Consider the following 22,980-nt stretch of genomic DNA (forward strand, 5'->3'; position numbering starts at 1 on the left):
TGGCGCGGGGGGAGGGGGCTCCCTTGCTGGGCCCGAGGCTGAGCCAGGGGGACGGAGTCCTCCGGCCAGGGCCGCCTGTGCACGGCCTGCGGGCCCCAGTGCAGAGGGCGAGGAGGAGGAGGACGGGAGGGGGGACGTCTCACGCAGGGCCCTCGAGTGGGCGGCACCAGGGACCGTCTAGGAGCGCCCGTCGTCGTCCCCCGAGGTGCTGGACTGCAAGTCCCAGGCTGCCTGACCATTGGCCATGCTGGCTGGGGCGGAGGGAGTTGCAGCCGGGCGCATAGGGAGGGCGCCAGGCCGGGAAGGCCGCTCTCTCGCCCCAAACCTTCCCGGCAGGCGAGGCCGTCCCGCGCCACCGGGCGGAGGGAGCAGGGCCGCCGGGCCGCCCGGAGAGACTCACGGCGGGGCGGCCCCCCACTCGTCCCCGGGCGCAATCCTCTTAGCCCCGCCCCGCCTGCCATGCAGCCGCCACGGGGGCTCAGCCGGGCTGATGGGCGGCGCCAGCGCGCCTGCCCCGGCCCGCAGGGCAGCTCCCGCCCGAGGCCCTGAGCGCGGCCCTCCGCCGCCCCTGCCCCCCTCGCCGCCAGGGAGGAGGTGCTCGCGGGCAAAGCTCCTGGTTGGGGAGGTGGGCTCGGCCGTGCGAAGCCCCGCCGGCGGCTTCGCCGTGTGTTCCCAGGGAAGAACGCTTTCCGTGCAGAAAACGTCACGTCGGAAGTCGCCACGCGTGCCTCGGGGCTCCGGGCCGGGATCCCTGGAGCCTCGAAGGCCCCGACGACCCTCCCGTGGGCGGGCCGCGGCGGCGGCGGCGGCGGCGGAGGAGGAGGAGGAGGCGCGCCAGGAATGCGCGGGCGGGCGGGCGAGGCGCGCTTATCGCTCTGGCCCACTTCGCGGCTGCCGGAGTTTGCTCTCCCCTCCGCCTGCCCGGGGTGGAGTTTTGCTTTCGGCCGCTGCGAGGTGAATCGGGCGTCGGGGAGGGAGGAAGGAGGGAGGGGCGGGCAGAGGGGGCGGGCGCCGGGCGGCACCAGCCTCAGAGCGAGCGAGCGAGCGAGAGCCGGAGAGAGCGCGCCCGCCCGCCGCCTGCCCTGGCTCACCTGGCAAGGTAAGGCAAGGCGTGCGCCGGCCCCGGCCCCGGCCCCGGCCCCTGCCCGCCGTCGGGGGCTTGGCCGTCTGTTGGCCGTGCCGGGAAGGCACCTGGCGGCGAGTCCAGCCGGTGCCGCGCTCCTTCGGGGCTCCGGAAGGGGACCGCAACTCGCCCCTTGCGCAACCTGGGGAAGGTCCGGCGGGCAACCCCTCCTCCCCTCGCGCGCGACCACCTCGGTTTGCCGTCGATGGAATGGGCCCAAGCGGGAGTGAGAAGCCCGCTGCTAACTTCGGGAGTGCGCGGCGGAGTCTGGGTTCAAGGCGTGAACAGCCCCGGCGGCGGCGGCGCTGTGTGGGTCTGTGCCGGTGGAGGAGGCGGAGGGGGACTTCGGCCTGGGATACTGTCCCGGGACGGGGGGGGGCAGCTCGGGGAGCGTGCTCTGTGCGCAGCGCCCCGCCTGTCCGCCTGGCACAAGTGCCGTCCCTGGAAAGACGGGGCATCGTGGCCACAGTGCCCAGGAACGGGCAGCCCCTGGCTGCCTGCCTTGGCCTGAGCTGGCCGTCTAGATCGAGCGCGGGCGGGCTGCCTGGCTGGGAGCCCCCGTGGCCTGCCGGCCTGCCTGCTTGCCTGCCTCGCTCGCTGCTGGGCCCTCTGCCATGGTCATGCCCACACACGCACCCCTGTTCCCGAGGCTCAGCAGCACCAAATTGCCTGCTGGGACAGGCGCACTGCAGCAGCAGCAACATGGCGGCTCAATCCAGCACATGGCAGCACTCAGGTCCACAGAGCAAGCAGGTGGGGGGGGGCAGAGGAGCACTCTGCCCTTGCTTGCAGGATGCCCAGCTGCCTCCTTCCCATCTCCCTCCTCACCTCTCTCTCTGGACCTGCTCGCTGGCCCATTCATACCAGTCCAAGCCCTGAGGGGCCCGCCCCTGCCAAGGGCTGGGCTGGCGGTGGCAACATGGTTTAGAAAGTGCCTGGCTGGTGTCATGGCAAGTGCTGAGAGAGCCCTTCATCAGACTGCCAGGTGGCGGGGGGGGGGGGGGGGCGCAGTTCACAGAAGCCCCCAGGGGCCCGTGTGGTGGGAGAGGTCACAAGCATTGGGTCAGGAAATCTTCCTGGGGCCCAGCATTTCCCCTGGGAGCTGGGGGTTACGCTGGGCAAGGCCTCCCCTGCTCCTTGCTGACCCAGCTTGAGCTGCAGCCCTTCTGGCCCACGACACCTCCCTCCGCCTCCTCCCTCCCCAGTCCTGACTCAGCCCCACCGGGTCTGATGAGTTCCAATGCAACAGGCAGGCGCAGGGTGGAGGTGTGCGCTGGCTGGGCCTGTTGTCTCTGCGACTCCTTCTGCCCCGGGGAGGCCCTGAGCAGCAGCGTGGTGGTGGTGGTGGTGGTGGCGGTAGGGGGCTTCTGCATGCTTGTCCCTGGAGTGGGGGGGGGCTACACTACAGAGCTGGCCCTTGCACAGCCCAGTTGAGTCATGTGACAGCAGCAAAGTTGGTCTGGTGATAATTTGCCCTTTGCCCCCCCCCCATATATTGTGCTTCCCAAAACCTTTTCAGTGCAGAGTTCCATCCATTTTATCTTCCCATCAGTGGAATGGGCATAAAGGCAGACATGCGTGGAAGGCTGATTATGAGAAGGAGTCCTAGGTTGCATTGCCCCTGTGTGGCGCTTCGGGAGTGTCTTATTAGTAAAGCCTTTGAAGTGGCATCACACCCCCACCCACAGATAAGACTCGTTCTTATTGTCAGTAACCTTAGCTTGGTTTAAGTGTGTTTTATTTATTTCATTGTATACCATGGAATTGTTCAGCCAACAATTCCAAGGAGATCAAATTAAAACAAAAAATGAACAAAATGATCAATAAAACAACCCCTAAAATAAACCCTAAAACAATACAAATATAAAAGCAAATAACTGGGGAAAAAATATGAAATGGCGGCATTAAGCCCCAATAGCTACAGCACAGTAGGGTGGCCTGTAGCAGTAACCGGTCTAGACGCCAATCAGAAATCTCCGAAGGCTTTTTAAAATACAAAAATGTTGGTATGTTTTCCCGAAAGAGAGCTGTGAGGGGGCTGTTGAGATTTCTTCCGTAAGAGAGGTTCAGAGCATTGGAGCTGCTACCAAGAGGTCCCTGCTCCAAGAGGAGGCCAATGTGGTTTCCACATAAGGTGTAATCTGGAAGTCGACCCATGAGGGGAGGTTGGGGGACAGGAGGAGCCGGCCCTGAGATACAAGCCGGATTTCTGTCTGACGGAAGATCTTAAACTTGAAAAGTGTCTTGTTCCGGATCCTGGCACCCTTGTTCCCACACCTGGCAAATGGGGTGGGCAGCCAGGGTGGCTGCAGGTGAGGGGGGGCACTTGCTTAAATGCCCCTCCAGAACCCGTCTCCTCAATGTCTGCCCTTCCAGATGTTTTATTTATTTATTGGAACTGAGGAGCATCTGATCGTGAGGGGCGCCTCCCCCCAGTCCAACGTAGTAGACCCAAGGCTCAGGCTGAGCACTCCCTCTGCCGCTGATTGTGCACATTTATTTATGTATTTATGTATGTTCCACTCCTTGCCTTTGTACCCACCAAGGCCTCTCAAGGCTGGAGGGCAGAGCTCAGCAGGGATCCAGCCATTGCCAGGCCTCCTTTCCCTTCGGATCGCACTGTGCCGCTCCGCCTTTGCTAGCCAAGGCAGGGCCTGCCCCATGCCCAGGGCTCCCTGGGCTCCCTGGAAGCCACCCAGTGGGGCCACTGTGACAGGGCATGTGGGCCTCTATGGCACTTGCCCCCAACCCGGATGATAAATGTGAGGCTGGCCGGGTGAGGGTCCTGGTCTTGATCCTTGGGAGGGTGGGCTGAGGCCACGGTGCACATGGGCAATGCGGGGCAGGCGTCGTCCAAGAAAGTTGGGTGTGTGCGCCCCCTTTAGAAGGGCCTGCCCCGTATGTTCTCTGAGGGGCTGGCCACTTCCTTCGCTTAAAAAAGAAAGGTGAGATTACGAGGATGCTCCATTCTGCACCAGTCACTTGTTTGCGAGGTCATGTGCTGAAGCCATATGTGCATGCGCAGGATCTGGGTGGAGCCCCTCGAAACAGTGGGGCCGTGGCGCTGGGAGGGGTTGCAGCTGCCTGGAAATTCTCTGTGGTTAATGTGGCTTTAGATCCCCACACAGAATCCTCTCCTAGCATCAGGGGTGGAGTGGGAGTGGGGGGCCGCTGGGGTTCTCTGGAGCTCCCCTGAGCCTCTCTCCCTGCCCTGTGCCTTTCCTTGAGAGGCAGGCTTGTGGGTGGGGGCCGTGGGTTTGCCCCAGCTGCCCTCCTCCCTGCTTCTGGGCTGGGGCTGCTGCCTTTGGCTCGCTCCCCTCCCCTCCCCTCCCCCTGTGGAGCTGGGTGCGTCTTCTGAAGCAGCCCAGCCGGTTTAGCAAGGGAGTGCTGGGGAAGCGGGGGGGGGGAGGGGGGAGGCTGGGAAGCAGCAGTGCCGGCAGCAGCAGGCAGCGACAGGCCCAGCTGGGGCAGGCCGGGGCAGGCGGAAGGAAGGAAATCCTGGGTCCAGGGAGGAAGGCCTGCCAAGAGACCAGCCGGAGGAAAAGGAGCTGGAGCTGGGGAAGAAGGGCAGACTGGGAATCGTGGCCCCTGTGGCTTCTCTGGCCTCGTGGCCATGTTCCGTCAAGGCGGGCTGAAGGGCCAGGTGGGCGAGCCCTGTAAGAGCCAGGGCATCCGGCCAGCACGCCCCCAAACAATGCTTGGGCTGGTTCTGGTGGCTGGCAGGGGAGCGGCCAGCAATGGCTTCTGTGGCTCCAAGAGCCAAGGCCCGGGAAGGCTGGCATCAGGGCCTAATGCTGCCTGGTGCTGTCAGGGCTTCCGTCTGGCCCTTGGGCTCCATTCCGGGCAGCAATGTTCAAGGAAACCTGTAGAGCGTGAGAGGAGGGCCGTGAGGCTGAGCAGGGGTTTCTGCTCACCAGAGTCGGCACGTGCGCTTGCTGCAGGGGTGCCCTGGCCCTACTCCCGAAGAAGGGGCACGTGCCAGGGCTTTGATGAGGCAGCTGAGCCTCTTCCCTCCTGGCAGCCGTTGCCTGGTCAGCCGCATGGCCGCTCCTCCTGGCTCAGCCGGGCTGGAGAGAACCTGGTGGGAGAAAGCTGCCACCGCTGCACTTGCCCAAGTGTGTGTGCGCGCGTGGAGAGGGGAAGGTGGCCGACGGCAGCAGTGACAGGAGCAGGGCCCCGTCCCGGCCTGTCCTGGCTGTTCGTCTTGAGGAGGCAGCTGGGGTAGTCTCCTGGGGCCGCCTGTGGCAGAACGCAGGGGACCGAGGAGACCAAGACAGCCTGGGACGGGGAAGAGGCATGGGCTACCTACGGTGCTGTGGTCGAGAAGCACATGCTGGTTGTATGTCCCTCGGGGGGGTCAGTGCAAATGCAGGCCACGGATGTCTAGAGGAGCAGAGATTCAGCTGTCTGCTCTCGAGCTCTGTGGGATGCCAGCGAGGCTTGGAGAGGGGCGGGGGTGGAGGGCGGGCAGCCGTTACGCCATGAGAAGGAGGTGATGGAAAGGGCAACCTAAGTGATCAAGAGGCAGGAGGGACCCCTGAGTCCCACCCCAGCCGTCCCATGTGGAACGGTTACGACGTTCGGTGTTTTTTAGCCTAGGAAAAAAGGCGAGTAAAGGGGGGAAATAGAGAGAGTTATGCTGGCGGGGGGGGGGGGGGGGGCTAGAAAGTGGAAAGGGGAGACGTGTTGTTCTAATACAAGAACCCAATGAAGCTGATGGGTGGGAGGGAGATTCAGGACAGATAAAGGACTTCTTCGTGCAGTGCACAGTAAACAAGGGAACTCACACGAGATGCAGCGATGGCCAAATTCCTGGAGGAGAAGGGCTATCAGTGGCTACTGGTCATGAGCACTATGTGGTATCTCCGATATCATAGGAAGAGCCATGCTGGAGCTGACCAAAAGTCCTCTTATGGATCGGCATCTGGTTAAAAGGAAGCAGAGAGTAGGAATAAATGGTCAATTCTCCCGATGGAGGGAAGTAAATAGTGGGGTCCCACAGGGGCCTGTTCAAAAATGTTCTGGAATTAAGAGTGAGCAGTGAAGTGCTCAAGTTTGCCGATGACACCAAATTATTTAAGTTTTTAAAACACAAAGGGATTGTGAGGAGCTCCAAAGGGATCTCTCCAAACTGGGAGAGGGGGCGTCCAAATGGCAGATGCGGTTCAATGTAAGCAAGTGTAAAGTGATGCATGTTGGGGGGGAACCAACAACTTCAAGTGTAACGTGGTGGGATCTGAGCTTGCGGTGACTGACCAAGAAAGAGATCTTGGGGTTGTGGTGGACAGTTGGATGAAAATGTCAACCCACTGGTTGGCTGCTGTGCAAACGGCAGATTCCATGTTGGGCATAATTAGAAAAGGAATTGAGAATAAAACTTCCAATATCCGACCAGCCTTATACAAATCTAAGTGTGGTTACACTGTGTACATTTCTGGAAAAAGTGCAGAAAGGGGCAACTAAAATGATCAAAGAGCTGGAGCATCTCCCCTGTGAAGGAAGGCTACAAAAACTGGGATTGCTTAGCTTGGAAAAAAGGAGGTTAAGGAAAGACATGATAGAGATGTAGAAAATCATATATGGTGTGGAGAGTGAATAGGAAGACATTTTCCTCCCTCAGTGGGGTCATCTCATGAAGCTGGTTGGTGGGAGGTTCAAGACAGACAGAGGGAAATACTACTTCACAGAGCACGTAGTTAAACTATGGAATTCACTGTCACAAGATGTGATGGCCACTAATTTGGATGGCTTTAAAAGGGGGTCGGATCAATGGCTCATAGTCCTGATGGCTATGTGCTACTTCAGTAAGATACACCAGTTGCTGAGGAACGTGGGTGAGAGGGTGCTGTTGCACCTGTGTCCTGCTTCTGGGTCCCTGGTTGACAGCGGGTTGGTCAGTGTGAACAGAGTGCTGGACTAGATGGGCACTTGGTCTGATCCAATTCTTATGTTCTTAACGGTCCATGTAGTCCAGCATTCTGTTCACACAGTGGCCAACCAGCTGCCCTCAGGAAACTGCTTCTGATATGCATGTCTTATTGTCTGCTTGCATTTCCTTTGTGCAAATTTGTGTTCCTTTTTTGTTCTCATTGGTAGCACTATGTTTCCAGTTGGTTCAGCCACACTCGCCTCATGCACTAGGTCCTGGGCAGCACCATTTAGGATTAAATCCAAGGTCACCTCCCCTCCGGTCAATTCCATAATGAACTGTTGTAGCACACAGTTGTTTAGTACATCAAGAAATTTAACCTCATCATCACGACTGCAACATGCATTTATCTAGTCAACGTGGGGGTAATTGAAGTCACCCATTATTACAGCACTTCCTCACTGGGATGCCTCCCAGATTTCCTTTTCCATCTCAAGGTCACCCTGAGCATTCTGGACTGGGGGATGATAGCATGTCCCAAGTACCAAATCAATAGTACGGCTTGACACTGTGCTCTCTTTGATGTACAGCGCGATCCCTCTGCTAGTAGGGCTCTCCTTTCCCCTCCAGAGGAGTTTATATCCAGAGATGGCCGTATCCACCTGGTTCTCTCAATTCCACCGTGTTTCCTTCATTCCACTATAAGTTCTTTCAAACCAAGCATTTCAACTCTCCCACTTTGGCTCAGGCTTCTAGCATTAGCATAGGAACCCCTATACGTGGTTTCTCTCCCCAGATGTCTCTGGCGTGTGCACCTTCATGCTATGACCCTCAGGTTGCTTTAACTGACTAATGTGTCACCATATGCTCATGGACTATTTCCTCCCTGTCCCCATTTAATCTATCAGAAACATTTTCAACTTGTTCCCCTAGAGGTTATTCAACCTGAACCAGATGTTTCCCTGCTCCTGTTGGTTTTCCCCCAGGCGTCTTCAGTTTAAAACTGCTCTTGCCACCTTTTTATGTTAAATGTCTCATCTATGCATTGAGACTCCTCAGCGTCACCTGTCTAGCTGGGCCTGTGTGAGGAACTGGTAGCATTTCAGAGAAAGCCACCTTGGTGGTCCTAGATTTCAACCTCCTACCTAGCAATCTAAATGCCAGTTGCCGGGGAACATGAGTGGGAAGGAGCTGTTGTGCTCCTGTCCTGTTTGAGGGCTTCCCATGGGGGGATCTGGGGAGGGGATCATACACTGGACTAGGGAGGCATCCTGGGCCTGATCCAGTTTCCAGGACTCTTCTTATGTTATTAGTGACTTTGAGCCTTGCTGTCTCCAGGTGAGACTTAACCTCTTCCATTTGTATGGTCTTTCACCCACCCCACAACACAACACATGCCGTGGGTCAGCTGCGCAGCCACAAAATACTGTGGGTGTTTGACCATCTCTCCTGATACAGCCTATTAAGTGGGTTAGATGAGTTTGTATGACTCCCTCCAACTCCAGCGGATGATTCTTCATCACAGCAGAGGCTAACTCACATTGGCTCTTCCTTGGCATAGGGTGGCCTTGTGGTAGAACACCTGAGGCTGTCCTGCTCTACTCCCGTGGCCATCAAGCCATCCCACTGGTTCGTGCTGCTGCTGCTGTGATGGCTCCCTAACAGAGTTGGACATGGTATCCATTAGGACATCCTGGAGAAAGGGAATCTCCAGCATTTGGAGGCCTGCTGCATGTCACAGTCATGCCCACTTTTCAGGGTCCACCTTCAGCCTGGTTTCGTCAAGGGTAACGCTGCACATTGTCCAGAAATTAGAGTAAGGAGAGACATGATAGAGGTGTACGGAATTATGCATAGTGTGGAGAAAGTGGGCAGGGTGGCATTTTTCCCTCCTTCTTACAAAGTACTGTGGCTTCTTTGGTTCGTCACACAAGGCATAGTCAAACTACGGAATTCATTTCTGCAAGATGTAGGGATGGCCACCAGTTTGGATGGCTTTAAAAGAGGATTGTACAGATTCATGGAGGAGGAGGAGGCTATCAATGGCTACTAGTTTTGATACCTCCAGTATCACAGGCCACATACCTTGTGCATCAGTTACTGGGGAACATGGGTGGGAGGGGCTGTTACTCTCATGTTCTACATGTGGTTTTCCCACAGATTGAACAGAATGCTGGAGAAGATGGACCTTTGGTCTGATCCAGCATTCCTCTTACGTTCTTAGTTTCAAAAGTAGCTTTATATGCCTTAAATTTAATTCTTTTTATTCTTCGATTTCCCCTAATTAACAACTATAGACAAAGACTTTGCAAACAAGGGGGGGCGGCGGTCTGGTTCCAGTGGTGGATAGAATAAAATCCGTATCTTCTTGAATCGGATCCAGGACTTTACAAACTTCTCAGTTAAAAGCAAATCTGTTTGATTTCTGGGTATTGTAGCAAATCCCCTTCTAACCAAATCATAGAATCACGGAATAGCAGAGTTGGAAGGGGCCTACGAGGCCATCGAGTCCAACCCCCTGCTCAATGCAGGAATCCACCCTAAAGCATCCCTGACAGATGCTTGTCCAGCTGCCTCTTGAAGGCCTCGAGTGTGGGAGAGCCCACCACCTCCCTAGATAACTGATTCCATTGTTGTACTGCTCTAACAGTCAGGAAGTTTTTCCTGATGTCCAGCCGGAATCTGGCTTCCTTTCACTTGAGCCCATTATTCTGTGTCCTCCATTCTGGGAGGATGGAGAAGAGATCCTGGCCCTCCTCTGTGTGACAACCTTTTAAGTATTTGAAGAGTGCTATCATGTCTCCCCTCCATCTTCTCTTCTCCAGGCTAAACATGCCCAGTTCTTTCAGTCTCTCTTCATAGGGCTTTGTTTCTAGACCTCTGATCATCCTGGTTGCCCTCTTCTGAACACGCTCCAGCTTGTCTGCGTCCTTCTTGAATTGTGGAGCCCAGAACTGGACGCAATACCCTAGATGAGGCCTAACCAGGGCCGAATAGAGAGGAACCAGGACCTCACGTGATTTGGAAGCTATACTTCTATTAATGCAGCCCAAAATAGCATTGGCCTTTCTTGCAGCCATATCGCACTGTTGGCTCATATTCAGCTTGTGATCTACAAATGGAGGAATTAAATGCAGAAATATAAGAGCGGGGTGCGTGTGCAGTCCTATGCTCCCTCAGAAGGTATCCCAGGGGCTGTAGGGTATGCTGGGTCTCCCCCACTGAGGGTGGAATGAGAGGATCTTGGACCCCTCCCCCACAGGCCCTGTGGAAACCTCTGCAGCTGGTTTGACTCTGAGGCAGGGATTTTGACTGGGGTGAGGGAAGAGGCCCATGGCTCCTCCACCCCCACCCCAGTCCCTGGACAACCTGCAAAGAAGCCTCAGGTTGATCAGGCCAAGAGCTGGCATGGATTAAATCCCTCTCATTGAAGCCCATGGGAGGGAACTTGTGAAAGCAAGCCCTAAATGACATGGCTGGGGAAGGGGCGGTGGGTGGGGGAGGGATCCGGCGTGCCCTCCCTCCCTCCCCCCACCCTGCTGGTGTGAGCCCTGCAGCAGTTCTTGCACTTGGGGCTTTGCCCACCTGTGCGTCTCTCCAACGTGGTAGGTCAGAGCGCTGTGTGAAATAACAAATTGAAGCTTGAGTTGGGCACGTAGTTAAACCAAAGCTGTTTTGGGTTGGCAGGATCTCAACCCTCACAGTGAATTCTTGCCCTTAAATTAAATATCTGCTTTGCTACTTCTGCGAGCCGAATATGAAGGAGTGACAGCGTTTGATTAGTTCTAACAATGTATATTATGTTCTTTATTCAGTTTTATGTATTTTATATTTACTGTTGTTCCCCGCCTCGATCAAAATGGAGAGGCGGTAAGAAATATTTTTTTTTTATTTATTATTATTATTATTGTTGTTGTTGTTGTTGTTGTTGTTGTTGTTGTTGTTGTTGATTTGTACGTGGCAATAAGGAAGCTAAGGGCAAATGTTAGAGGGACCGCATAGGAGCTCCTGCGTGGAGCAGGGGTGGGGGTGGTTGGACTCGATGGCGGCGGCCTTGGAGGCCCCTTCCGTCTCTCCCCTTCTGTGAACTAAGGAAGCAGGGTGGCTCCGCCGTCCCCCCATAGGCTGGCTTCTTTCCACGCTAACTGCTTAAATGGGCTAAAACGCTGTTTTGTGAGAGTCCCCAGCCTCGAAGTAGTCGTTTGCAGCAATACCCTTGGATGTGGGGGAGACCCGGCTGCTCCTTCCCTGGGGTGCGGCTGCTCCTTCCCGTCATACTTCACAGGGCTGGGAATCGAGGCCCGCAGCACGGGGCAGGCAGAGGGGTGGGGTGGGTGGGGGGAAGCCATGCTGCTCTTCTCTTGGCGGCTCGAGGGGTGAGGACGACACAGCAGGCGCCTGGGCCTGGGAGAGCCCTGAGCTCCAGTCGGGTGAAATCCAGCCCTGGTGCTGGGCGGTGCCCCTGAGGACCTGCTTTCACCGGGGCCGGCTGGGCTCCTTGGCAGCCCTGCCAAGCCAGGGTCGGGCCAGCCAGCCACATGCATGGCAGCAGGCTCAGGCCTGCTCCTGACGGAGGACCAGTGAGAAACCCTCCGCCCCCCATCCCGCTTGGTCACCCCCTACGTCTGCCTCACCCGGCAGTCGGGCTTGTGCAGACAACAGCAAGGGCGTGTCCCGCTTCCTCTCTGCCGAGGACACATTCCTCTGCGCAACCTCCCTGCGGCAGCCGCCCTACACCCCACCCCACAGCACGGCTGCTCCTGTGTGGGAGGTCAAAAAGCCCAGTGCATGGGAAGATGTTCACCCCGCCACTGCCTGAAAGTCCGGTTGGCCGAACCCCACCACTGCGACAGGTAGAATAATAGAGTAGTAGAGTTGGAAGAGGCCTCTAAGGCCATCCAGTCCAACCCCCTGCTCAAGGCAGGAACCCACCTCAAAGCATCCCTGACGGATGGCTGTCCAGCTGCCTCTTGAAGGCCTCTCGTGTGGGAGAGCCCACCACCTCCCTGGGTCCCTGGTTCTGTTGTCGTACTGCTCTGACAGTCAAGGTGCCTCCTTCCACGTGACGGTGCGCAATGAGTTCAGCACAAGCAAGCCAGCTGCCCCGGCACCTCTGGGGGATTGTGGCTCTCTCGACTGGGGCATGTTGGCGGCAGCAGGAGCATCAGCAACCCACCCCAGCTGCCCCCCAGACCACCTGCCAGAGCCAAGAGCTCAGCATTAACTGGTTGGGGACACACCCAAGAGAGCTTAGGCCGCCCGGGCAGGATGCGGAGCTGCTACCAGCGGGGTTGCTTGCCAGCATGCTGTGCTCTGGGCTAAGCCCCCACCCATGACTTGCCAGACCTGGGTGGGGTGGGGGTTGGTGCCGCTTTCCTCCTCAACCCTGTGCTTTTCCTCTCCCAGGGTGGTTTTGGCTAATCCCAATGCCAAGGAAGGAGCGTGAGGTTTCTGGGTGGCCATCTGGGTCCTGGAGTCCCCCCCGCCCACTTCCTGGTGGAAGCCAACCAATCGCTGGTCGCCTTCCACCAGCCCCCCCCCCCCCCGGGAGGGCCATGGGGCGACATTACACGGCGGAAGTGCCATGTTTGACGTTGCCCCTTTGAAAGTTGGGGTAAATTGACGACTTCTTCAAAGCGCAGCATCTCAGGAAATCCCCGCGGTGGCTGCGACCCTGCGCCTGTGTGCTCCAACTGACGGGGCGCAGATCCGCAGCCACTGCGAGGCTTTCCTCACACGTAGACAGCCCCTCTGGGCCTCCCGGGAGGGGGGGCTCGAGGACACAGTCCCTCAGGAGGCAACGGGTGGTGGCTGGAGGCTGCGGACTTCCCCAAGGGGAGCAGAGCGGCTCAGGCGCCTCGTCCCCCTTCCGGAGTGACCTGTGGCTCTCTCCCCGCAGTGCCCTCCGCCGTCACCATGGCTCGCCGGTCTCAGAGCTCCTCGCAGGGTGACAACCCCCTGGATCCAAACTACCTCCCGCCCCACTACAAGGAGTATTACCGCCTGGCGCTGGACATGCTGGCGGAGGAAGGGGAGGAGCGCTATCGCCGCTTCCTGGACGAGGAGGGGGCCCCTGACTTCCTCTGCCCCTCGGAGGTGGAGCACATCACCCAGCACCTGCAGAAGCCCCAGTATGCCCACCAGGAAGGGGGGGGGCAGCGGTGGCGGCGGCAGCACGGACTCCGGCCCCCACGATGCGGACATGGACGGCTCCTCCGGGACTTACTGGCCCATGAACTCTGACCTCGCTGTTCCGGAACTGGACCTGGGCTGGCCAATGGTCTTTGGGTTTCGGGGCACCGAGGTGACGACCCTGGTACAGCCCCCACCTCCCGACAACCCGAGCATCAAAGAGGAGGCGCGCAGGATGATCCGCGCTGCACAGCAGGTGAGAGATCAGGACGTGGGAAGGGAAAAGAGGGGGGGACTGGAGGAAGGGAGAGAGGTGGGCAGGAATCAGCAACCCTGAAAACTCCCCCAGCCCTGAAGCCGCTTGAGGCTCTATGGCTGTGCGGATGTCAGTCCTGCAGCAGGTCCACGTTAGTGCCTGCCCCACACCTTCTGTCTCTGTGGATCTGGGGACTTCCTCTCATGTGGTCAGAGCGTCACTGCCCGCATCCAGCCGGCCCACCAGAGGCATTCCCCTGCCCCCCACCCGTGCCAGTGTCCTGGGCAGGAATGCCAAGAGCGGCTGCACAGGAGCACCTGCGGGCCTGGGGCTGCAGCAGGGGGTGCCAGGCGCCAAGCCTTCATTTCCCCCCCTAAAAAAAGACAAGTCTCTCGCCTTTGTGGAACAAGAGGCGCGAAGCGAAACGGGTCCGGCGCCGTTCTAACCGTTCCTTTGCGAGCCGTGAGGCTGCTCCGGCGCTAGATTATCTTTTGCCAATGAATGAAGCCACAGCTGTGATTGATGTTGAGGGAAGCTGTGCCAGAGAAGATCCTAAAGCTGTACGTGCTCCCTTTTGTCTGGAGAAGGGTCTCCCTGGTTCATTTTGGAGCCGTTTGGGGGATTTTCCTGGAAACAAAGGCGATGGCCGCCCAGAGAAAACCATTGTAAACCGCCCAGAGAGCTTCAGCCATGGGGCAGTCTAAAAACAGAATGAATAAATTCAGGATTTTAGCATAGCTGTGACTGAGCAGAAGTCACAAGTCCACCCAAATGTTAAAGGCAGCCACAAAGGCAGGAGGACATTTGAGCCTTGGTTGCTGAAAACCTCTTTTGATTTGCCCCCGGCACCTTAAGTTGATTGCAGTTTATGTCCCGTACTTGGAGTAGTGTCCGTGTTGTCCAGATTTCACTTCTGGAGACCTGGATGCTGAGCCCAACTTCCAGAAAGATTCAGGAATTCCGAGGAGCGAGGCAGAACACGCCCACACAGAGGCTCCCAAGGACTCCCTTGTGGGGGGTGGGGGCTGTGGAAGGCAAGCACGGGGGGCCTGTGGTGTGCCCCCCCCTAGCTACCTGGGCTCGTTAGCCCTGGGCCTCCAGGAGGTGATGTTGCTCTTGCAAATGTAGAATGATCCACCAGGGAAGGGCAGATCTCCCCCTCCTGGGCCATGACGCCCCCACCGCCTCCCCCTCCGGCTTAGATGCCAAGAGCGAGCTGGACGGACCCTTCCTTGGCCAAGGCCCTTCTAAGGATGGGCCGGCCGGCCGGCCGACGGATGGCCCTCGCCTGTCACGGGCAGGATGGCTGCGAGTGCAGCCAGCAGACGTCCCTCCGTCCATCTGGGGCCTTGCCCTGCGCTTCTTCCTTCCCTCTCAGGTGGTTGCTATAGTGATGGACACTTTCACTGATGTGGACCTTCTGAGCGAGGTGCTGGACGCAGCCGCGCGCAGAGTTCCCGTCTACATCCTGCTGGACGAGATGAATGCCCAGCTGTTCTTGGACATGGCTGCCAAATGCAGGGTCAACCTCAACTACGTGGAAGTGAGTGCCTTGGGGAGGGGGGGCGGTCTGGCTGACGGGGAGGGGGCAGCTGGGGCAAGCGGAGGGGGGGGCAGGCACGGAGGGCTCCGCTGCATCCCTTTGGCGGCTCCTGAACTGCAGTTCCCCAAGACTGCAACCTTCGCTGTGCTGTTCCGCGCCCCGGCCGTGGGATGCACGAGCCCCGGCCACGCCAGCCTGCCTGGATCTTCACTGCCCGTGGAAGGGGGACATGGGAGCGTCGCACCTGCTTCCAGCAGGCACCCGGGGGCCCTTAAGCCTCAGTGTCTGGCGGGCCTGCCAGAAAAAAAGCCTAGAGTCTCTTGTGTCATCCCAAAGCAACGCCCGCCCACCTGCCATGAACCAAAGGCGTTCTCAAGCTTTATACTCCCCTCCCTCAGTCCTGCCACCACTCCCCCAGCCAAGAAATCCCTTTGCCAGACCCTCTCTCAGTCGGGCTCCTGCCTCTTCCCGCAGAGCCTCACCTGCCCTGACCTCGGGGCCCATTTGAGGCGTGTGGCTGAGAGGAAGGCGGCCTCCATCCTTGCTGTACAAAATGAAAGCCTAGTTTAGCACCACGCTCTGGAGTCGAGGGGCGGGGGAAGACCACTGGCCTCTTCTCGACAGCAGGGGGAGCTCAGATTGGCAGAGGGAGAAGAGGTTCGAAGTGCGGGGGGGAGGAGATGACCCGTGAAGCTGGAGTTCTGCAGCCCCCCGTGGGCCTTGGGGGCACGATGGAAGGACAGGTGGGTGTCCGATGAAGAGGGGGACGGAGGCCGCCTTCTGGCTCCTGGGACTCGCTGCCCACGCTCGCTCTCGTGTCGCCTTGCAGTTCCTGCGGGTCCGGACGGTGTCTGGCCCCACCTACTACTGTCGCACAGGGATGTCCTTCAAGGGCCACCTGAAGGAGAAGTTCCTGCTGGTGGATTGCATGGTGGTGCTGAGTGGCAGCTACAGGTGAGCCCAGGAGATGCTCAGAGGAAGAAGGGGGCTGGAGGTGTTGGCTCCCTCCGTGCGGCAGCGCACCAAGGCGAAGGCGCTGGGTGGGCAGGGGAAGTGGGGAGGCCGCGTGGGCCCCAGCCACCAAACAATGCAGGAGCCACAGCATGGGGAGCGGGTGTTGACTGTGGCAGGGTGAGGTTAGAGCTCCCCGCTGGCTTTTTGCCCGGGGCTCCAGCCAGGAGGTGGGGCAGGGATCCATACCTCTCTGGAGGAGAGGAGGGCGACACCACCTGGGCTTTCCAGCCGTGCCCTGGATGCATCCCTCCAGGCGGTCGGTCGAGCGGAAGGTGGCCCGCTGCCCATACCTTTGCCAAGCCTGAGGTCTTTGGATGAGTGACTCGGCCCTGCAGTCCACCCGGTAAGCTCCCACAGAGACCCTGTCCCACAGGAAAGCCAAGAGACCTCGTCTGCCCACAGGTGCCAGTGTTCTACGAGGCCGAGTGGCCACCCATGACAATAACGTGGTCGTTCTCTCTGCAGCTTCATGTGGTCGTTCGAGAAGATTCATCGGAGCATCGCTCACATCTTCCAGGGGGAGCTGGTGGCCAGTTTTGACGAGGAGTTCCGGATCCTTTTTGCCCAGTCCGACCCGCTGGTGCCTCCGGCCAACGTCTTGGTGAAGGCAGAGCTTCCCACGGGGCCCTTCGGCCTGGGGCCCTATGGCGGCATGGCCCTCTTCCCAAAGAAGCCCCACCTGCTCTTCCCGCGGGAGGACAGCCTCTTCTCGCCCTTTGTGGACCGGGTGGACCCTGACCGAGGCTTCCTGTCGGCCTTCAGGAGGGAAGACATGTTGCGTCACACCTTGGAAGGCTCCGCCATGCGCATGTACTCCAAGAAGGTGGAAATGGAGAACTCCCAGGTGGATCCGATCCGGGGCTACCTCCGCTCCAAGCAGCTGGAGATGGATTCGTACAAACGGCACAGCTTCGCGGAAGGGACCTTTGAGAACTTTGCGTCCTCAAAGCAGTTTTCCAGGCAGATGTTCATGAACAATTTGGACGACTTTAAAATGCAGTCCAGCCATTTCCAGAAGGACCAGTTCTATCAGTATCAGTTTGAGCACCCGTATGGTGCCAGCCGGCCCCAGGGCCTCTTTGAAAGGATACGTGGGGGGCGGCCAGGCTTCAACGAGCTGGAGGACTACGCGGACGGCTTCCGGGGCCCGGAGCTGGAGTCCGGTTTCCCCCACGAGGGCTACCCCCTGCGGCTGGACTATGTGCCTTCCAATTCTTCCAAGGAGGTCCGGCACGGCTCCGACCAGGTGAACCCAGGGGGGAACGGTCTCCTCGGGCTGGCTTCCCTCAGGAGGCAAAACATGGGGCAGAAGTTCATGTGCCAGACGTCCCCAACGCAGAAGCAGAGCCTGGAGCAGAGGCTGTTCTTGCACGACCAGGGCCCCGACGCAGAGCAGGACAAGAAAGGGCAGGAGAACCGGCTGGGCCTGCGCAACTATAGGATCTCCTCGTACCTGAGCGGGTACCAGTCGGATCCCGGAGAGGAAGGCCTTCCCGTGCCGATGGATTCGGAGGCCTACAATGAGGTGCTTGGCCCTGCCGAGCCGCTCGCCAGGTACCCGAGCGACCTCTTCGCCCCTTTCAAAGCCCAGCTCCCCTTCGCAAGCGCCAAAGACTCGGCTGGAGCTGAGAGGCTGGCTGAGGAGGCCTCGATGGTGAAGCCGGATCCCTTCAGGAGCAGGATAAACCCCTTGATCCAGAGGAGTTCCCGGCTGAGGTCTTCCCTTATTTTTAGTGCTGCCAAACTCGACCAACAAAATGCATCCGCTGAGAAAGTCCAGATGGTGCAAAAGGAGCAGATGTCCAGTGAGACGACCAAAGACGGCGAAACGGCAATAAAGACCACCACTGCCTCCAAAGTAGCCGAGCTGCTGGAGAAGTACAAGGCTGTGGGCAAAGACCCCGAGAGCACGACCGTCAGCCACACCAAGGCCGTGTCTGCTTTCCTCCAGGAAGAATCCCAGAACGCCGAGAAGAAATGCACCAAGTCGGTGCAGTACAAGATCCTGGAGAGCCGGGTGCTGGACACCAAAGACTCCTTCGGCAACTACAAACTGCACCCCGAGTCAGAGGGGCTGTATGGAGGGGGGCCTACCGCAGCCGGCCAGCCAGCTGACGCACTTAGCAGGGACCCCATAACACAGGTTAGCAGTCGGATGGACAAGTTATCTTCTCGGTTCTATCCAGTAGACAACAAGCCCAGTCCTCCGGAGCAGGAGAGCCTCATATTCGTTGGGGAAACTCAGAAACTCACTGTACCGGAAAGGGAGAAACTGTCCTACAAAGGAGATGCGCACGGTCCATCCGACGCAGAATTCAAGAAACCAGTGCAGGTGCCGACCGGCACCACGTCCGCCCTGGAAGGGCCCTCCAGGAACCTTGGCTCCAACGGCGCTCTCCATAAGCCAGAGGAAGACGACAGCAAGCAGGAGCAGAGTCCGAGGGAGTTCTTTAGGAAGGGATCCCTCAAGCTAAAGCAGCTGCTGAACCCCAAAGGCGAGAAGAAACCTGAACAAGAATCCATCACCGAGAGCTGGAAGGCAGACAGGCAGAACCTGGGCAGCTTCAAGCGGTTGTCCAAGGACGACTTCCAGGATATGCTAGAGGAGGAGAAATCCCCGCGGCTGACTTCCCCAGCACCGGTCCTCAAGGGGAGCCAAACCGCCCAGCCTCGGTTCTCCTCGCCCACGGCCAACGTCCTCTACAGCAGCAACCTCCGTGACGACACCAAGGTCATCCTGGAACAAATTTCTGCGAATAGTCAGAAGAACCGAGCCGAGCTGGCCAGGCAGCTGCCAGCTGCCAGCAACCCCGAGCTGTCCAGGTCCGCCAGTAGCCTGGACCACAAGGGGGAGGAGAGGAGCACGGGGATCAGCCGGTCAGAGAGCTTTAGCAGTCACCCGAAGCGCAACGCCCAGAGGGACCCTTCCGAGGACAGGGACTCCCTCCTGAAAAGGATGGAGAGCATGCGGAAGGAGAAGCGTGTCTACAGCCGCTTCGAGGTCTTCTGCAAGAAGGACGAGCAAGGGCCAGAGGAGGGCGAGGCGGACGCCAAGGACAAGAAGGTGGGCAAGTTCATGCCCAAGCTCCTGGGCACCTTCAAGAGCAAGAAGTGACGGTGATGTTGTGGCCGCCCACATCCACCGCTCTGGTCCCGAACTGCTCTGCCCGAGACGAACACTTGCCGGAGGCCCGGGTGGGAGGACAGCTGCATTTGCCCAGCCATCCCAGCTGCCGAGTGGGCAAGACAGGGCAGGGCCAGAGCTGGCTGGCCGGCTGGCTCCCTGGAGCGAGACCAAGAGGCCATCAGGGGTCAAACTAAGAGGCCCTGGGTCAAACTAAGGGTCAGCTTGCTTGGGGAGGCGCACGGAGTCCCTTAACTATCGTCCATCAAAGCCACCAAGAACCCTCCCTCTCTCCTTCCCTCCCTCCCCTGCAGCTACAAGTGAGACCGGACTCAGCCTGCCTGATGGGAGCCTGTGGGCATTGCAGAGCTGTTTTGAGGCTCAGCGCCAGGCTTGCCGGCCCAGGATGGCGGCTCTGATTTCACGGCTGCCTCAGGAAGAGCAGCGCTGGCCGCTCTGTGGCTGAAGGGTCGCTCAGCCCTTGGCCACCAGGCAGCGGCCAAGCACTGGCTCACCGCCTCAGCCACATCTTTTCCACGCGGACGGGTCATGCAGCCGCGAGGCCGGAGTCGCCGGGGCCAGAAGGGGCACAAAGGGATTTGGTGAGGGGCGGGGCCGGGGGTAGAGGCCAGGCGGCTCCTGGCCTGAGTGCCGAGCTGCCTCCCTCCTGGTGTTGTCAGAAGCGGGTTTTGCAGAAGGCTGTGTCGACATCTCCTAGGCCAATGCGGGGCATTTGGGAAAGAGAAAACGAAGTATGTACATGAAAAGAAAAGCATATGTACAGGATGTTTACAAAACGGCTGGGGTGGGGTGGGGTAGCTGGGTGCACATTTCTTCGGAGCCCCTCGTGGGCTGGGAAGTTCTCCAGCGTGGTGCTGTCCTCTCCCAGCCATCCACAGATGAAGACGGGGTGCCCTCTCCATCTTCGTTGGCCCAAGTGTGGGCGGCCGCACGCTCAGCCAAGGAAGGGTCCACGAAAAACAAAGTAGCAGCTGCATGGAGAGCTTTATAAGGGGGTTAAGTAAGTTCTTGGAGGGTCCTTGGAGGGTTAAGTAAGTTCTTGCAGCCGTCCTTTCAACGGCTGCAAGGTCATGGTGGCTGAGTACGACCCTCCTGCGTTGGAGGCAGGACGTGGCGGCTTCTAGGGAACACGAGCTGGAGGGGGCCGCTCCGCCCACGTCCTTCTTGTGGGCTCCCCACTCGGGCATCTGGTTGGCTTCTCTGGGAAACAGAACGCTGGACTTTGGTCTGACCACGCTCTGGGCTCTTCTGATTGTCCTCCGCGCTGCCAGAAATGTCACACCCAAGCCGAGACAGAAGGCTAGGAGTGCAGGGCGGGCACCGGAGCACCCGGAGAGAGTGGGCCCAGGGTTGCTTGGCTCGGCCCTTGGGCTTCCCAGGGCACCATCTCTGCCACCCCCGGGGCCACGTTTGACCCGCTGTGGCCTGAAATCAGCGCATGTACGCTGCTCAAGGTACTGTTGGAGCTCAGCTAGTCAGGCCAAGGGCTGAAACGGGAGAGCCGCTTCGGGAGCAGGAGCCCTGGCGCTGCCTTCCGAGGAGCTGAGAGGGAGAGGCAGAAGAAAACAGAGGAGGGGGTCGGCTGGCACTGGGCTGCCGGGCCTCGCCTGGTGTTTTCCCAGCACCACTTCCCACTTCCCACCCCAATAACATTCACCAATACCGTGCCAGGAAGGCTCAATCATCAATTCTGGGACTGGAATAAACTATGCAAACGTACATACACCTCTAAAACTTGTATTTTACTTGGAGTGCGGTAACTGGAGAATGAGTGCTGCTAAATCTGGGTTTTCTTGTGGGACCACGCAGAGGGAGCTCAGTCCCAGGGGACAAATCCTGCAAAGCCGAGCTCAGAGTGACTCCACCCCTTGTGTTCTCGAACCCTAACCCTCTCCTTAATGCTCTGCCCATTCCCCCGCTCCCCTGATAAGAGACCCATCTTCATTTTCAGGGGACTTGATTGACTTGGCCTTCCGCTCACTGGAGGCTAGTGTAGACCAGGAGCTGAGCCATACTCTCCCTTGTATTTTAAAGGCCTTCACATCTGATTGGCTTTAACAGCAGTTGGGGCAAACTAGCCAGAGCTATAAAAGTAGGCAGGTGGGCTTGTGAGGGAGCCCAGCTGACTGAGTGCAGGGTCTCCATTGACAAAGCATCAAGGTAATAAGTGAAGCACAAACACGTGAGTTAAGCAACCATGCGAATTTAGCAAGAGGGCAGAGCTGTTAAGAAAAATGCTTTAATTTAGGTGGACGTGCCCATTACACAAACGTAAACCAAACACATACACCAGCAATCTTTTGGCATTGAACTCTGGGTGCTTAAGAAAATCTGAGATGCCAAAAGTGGAGCGAGCCAGACAAGATACTTGAAAACAATTCTGTTTTGTTAAAGAAGGATTTGAAATGAATTAAACTCACACAACAGGGGAATTAGAGCTGTACATACGTCAGGGGAATTGGAACCATAGATTAACACAGAAGATCACAAGACCAAAAGGGGCCATAGCTCTCAGTGTGACACAGCACCTGTGTGGCCTGCAGAAGGGAGCCTGGTTCGATCCCCAGGTAGGGCGGGGAAAGAATCCTGCCTGGGGAGGCGCTGCTGCCAGTCAAGAGTCAACAATACTGAGCTAGATGGACCAAGTGTTTGGCTCCGGAGAAGGCAGCTTCCTGTGTTCTTTTAAAAATCCATAGTAAAGCTGGGTGCAAAAGAAATAAAATGCTTGTGTGTGTGTGCAAAACTGAGTGAAGGTCCTGTGGCCAGTTAAAGAACCGTTTTAATGTCTAGCAAGGCAAATGCGTGGGCTCCAAATCATGGAGAAGAGGAGCGGCAGAAAAGACGTTTCTGCCTGGGATCATTGGAATGGGGGAAGAAGCAGTCTGGTTTGGGGCTTGTCAGTATTAGCGGGCGGGATGTGTGTGTGACAAATACAGCGGTTTTAGAAGGAAGAAGGTGGGGAGGCTGAACAGAGCAAAAGGGAGCCCCGAGGCTGCGGGCTTTTGGCGTTCAGGATGGCGTGGAACATTAGTGAAAGGGGGGCTGAGGGGCAATAATCGCAGTATGGGCTAATAATATTGAGGGCACCCAGGGAGGTGGTGCCCCCCCCCACACACACACATACAGGAGAGGCCTTCAAGAGGCAGCTGGACAACCGTCTGTCAGGGATGCTTTAAGGCGGATTCCTGCATGGAGCATGAGGGGGTGGACTAGATGGCCTTGTAGACCCCTTCCAATTCTACGATCCTATTACTAACCCTGTTTCAGCCAGACGGACAAATTAAGGGAGGTGAGAAATCAGCATGAAGTATCTCATGATGAGGGAAAATCTGAAACCTGATGGTGCTAAATCAGAGGAATTAAAGAAATCCGAAGGCGGGTGGGTGGCCAGAAAGTCGCCCCTCTTCTGCGTCCGGCCGCTCGAGAGGGCAGGGCTCCTGCAGCTTTCCCTGTGGCGACGGAGAGCGGGGTTTCCCCGGGCGCCAAGTGCTCACCAAGGGCACCTGCGGAAGCGCCCTTCTCTTCGCAACTGTCGGGAGCTGCGGGAGGCCCCCTCCCCTCCCCCGGCCCTCCTCTTCCATGGGGCCACCCCATGCAGGGGGGGGGCGCCCAGGGCAGCTCAAGGGAAAGGGGGCGGCGGCTCTGCGCGGCCTCCAGGATCCGAGGCAGCAGGAGGCGGCGGCGGCGGCGGCGGCGGCGGCCCCGCTTACCCCGGGCAGGGAGCGTGGCTGGGCCGTGGCCTGGGGGGGGGGGCTTCTTAGGAGAGCGGCGCCGCGCCCCGGTGGGAACGGGAGGCAGGACCCAGGCGGGCCCGATCCAGGCGCCGGGCTCCTCCGGGGGGGGCGGGGGCAGGAGGGAGCGTGCTGGGAGACCCGGAAGCGCCGCTCTACGGTTTAGG

At 58.4% G+C, this 22,980-nt stretch overlaps 1 protein-coding gene across 1 annotated transcript; it reads left to right on the forward strand.

Moving 5' to 3' along the window:
• The first annotated feature begins 1,050 nt into the window (after positions 1-1,050).
• On the forward strand, positions 1,051-19,629 carry FAM83H (family with sequence similarity 83 member H). Its single transcript, XM_063131279.1, is given in 6 exon segments — positions 1,051-1,099; positions 12,892-13,139; positions 13,141-13,380; positions 14,759-14,923; positions 15,753-15,877; positions 16,403-19,629. Coding segments are annotated over 5 exon segments (3,411 nt in total). The 5' UTR covers positions 1,051-1,099; positions 12,892-12,908; the 3' UTR covers positions 19,053-19,629.
• The last annotated feature ends 3,351 nt before the right edge of the window (positions 19,630-22,980 follow it).

The sequence above is a fragment of the Elgaria multicarinata genome, chromosome 7 (genome assembly GCF_023053635.1).
Source record: "Elgaria multicarinata webbii isolate HBS135686 ecotype San Diego chromosome 7, rElgMul1.1.pri, whole genome shotgun sequence".
In the NCBI taxonomy this organism is placed as follows: Eukaryota; Metazoa; Chordata; class Lepidosauria; order Squamata; family Anguidae; genus Elgaria; species Elgaria multicarinata.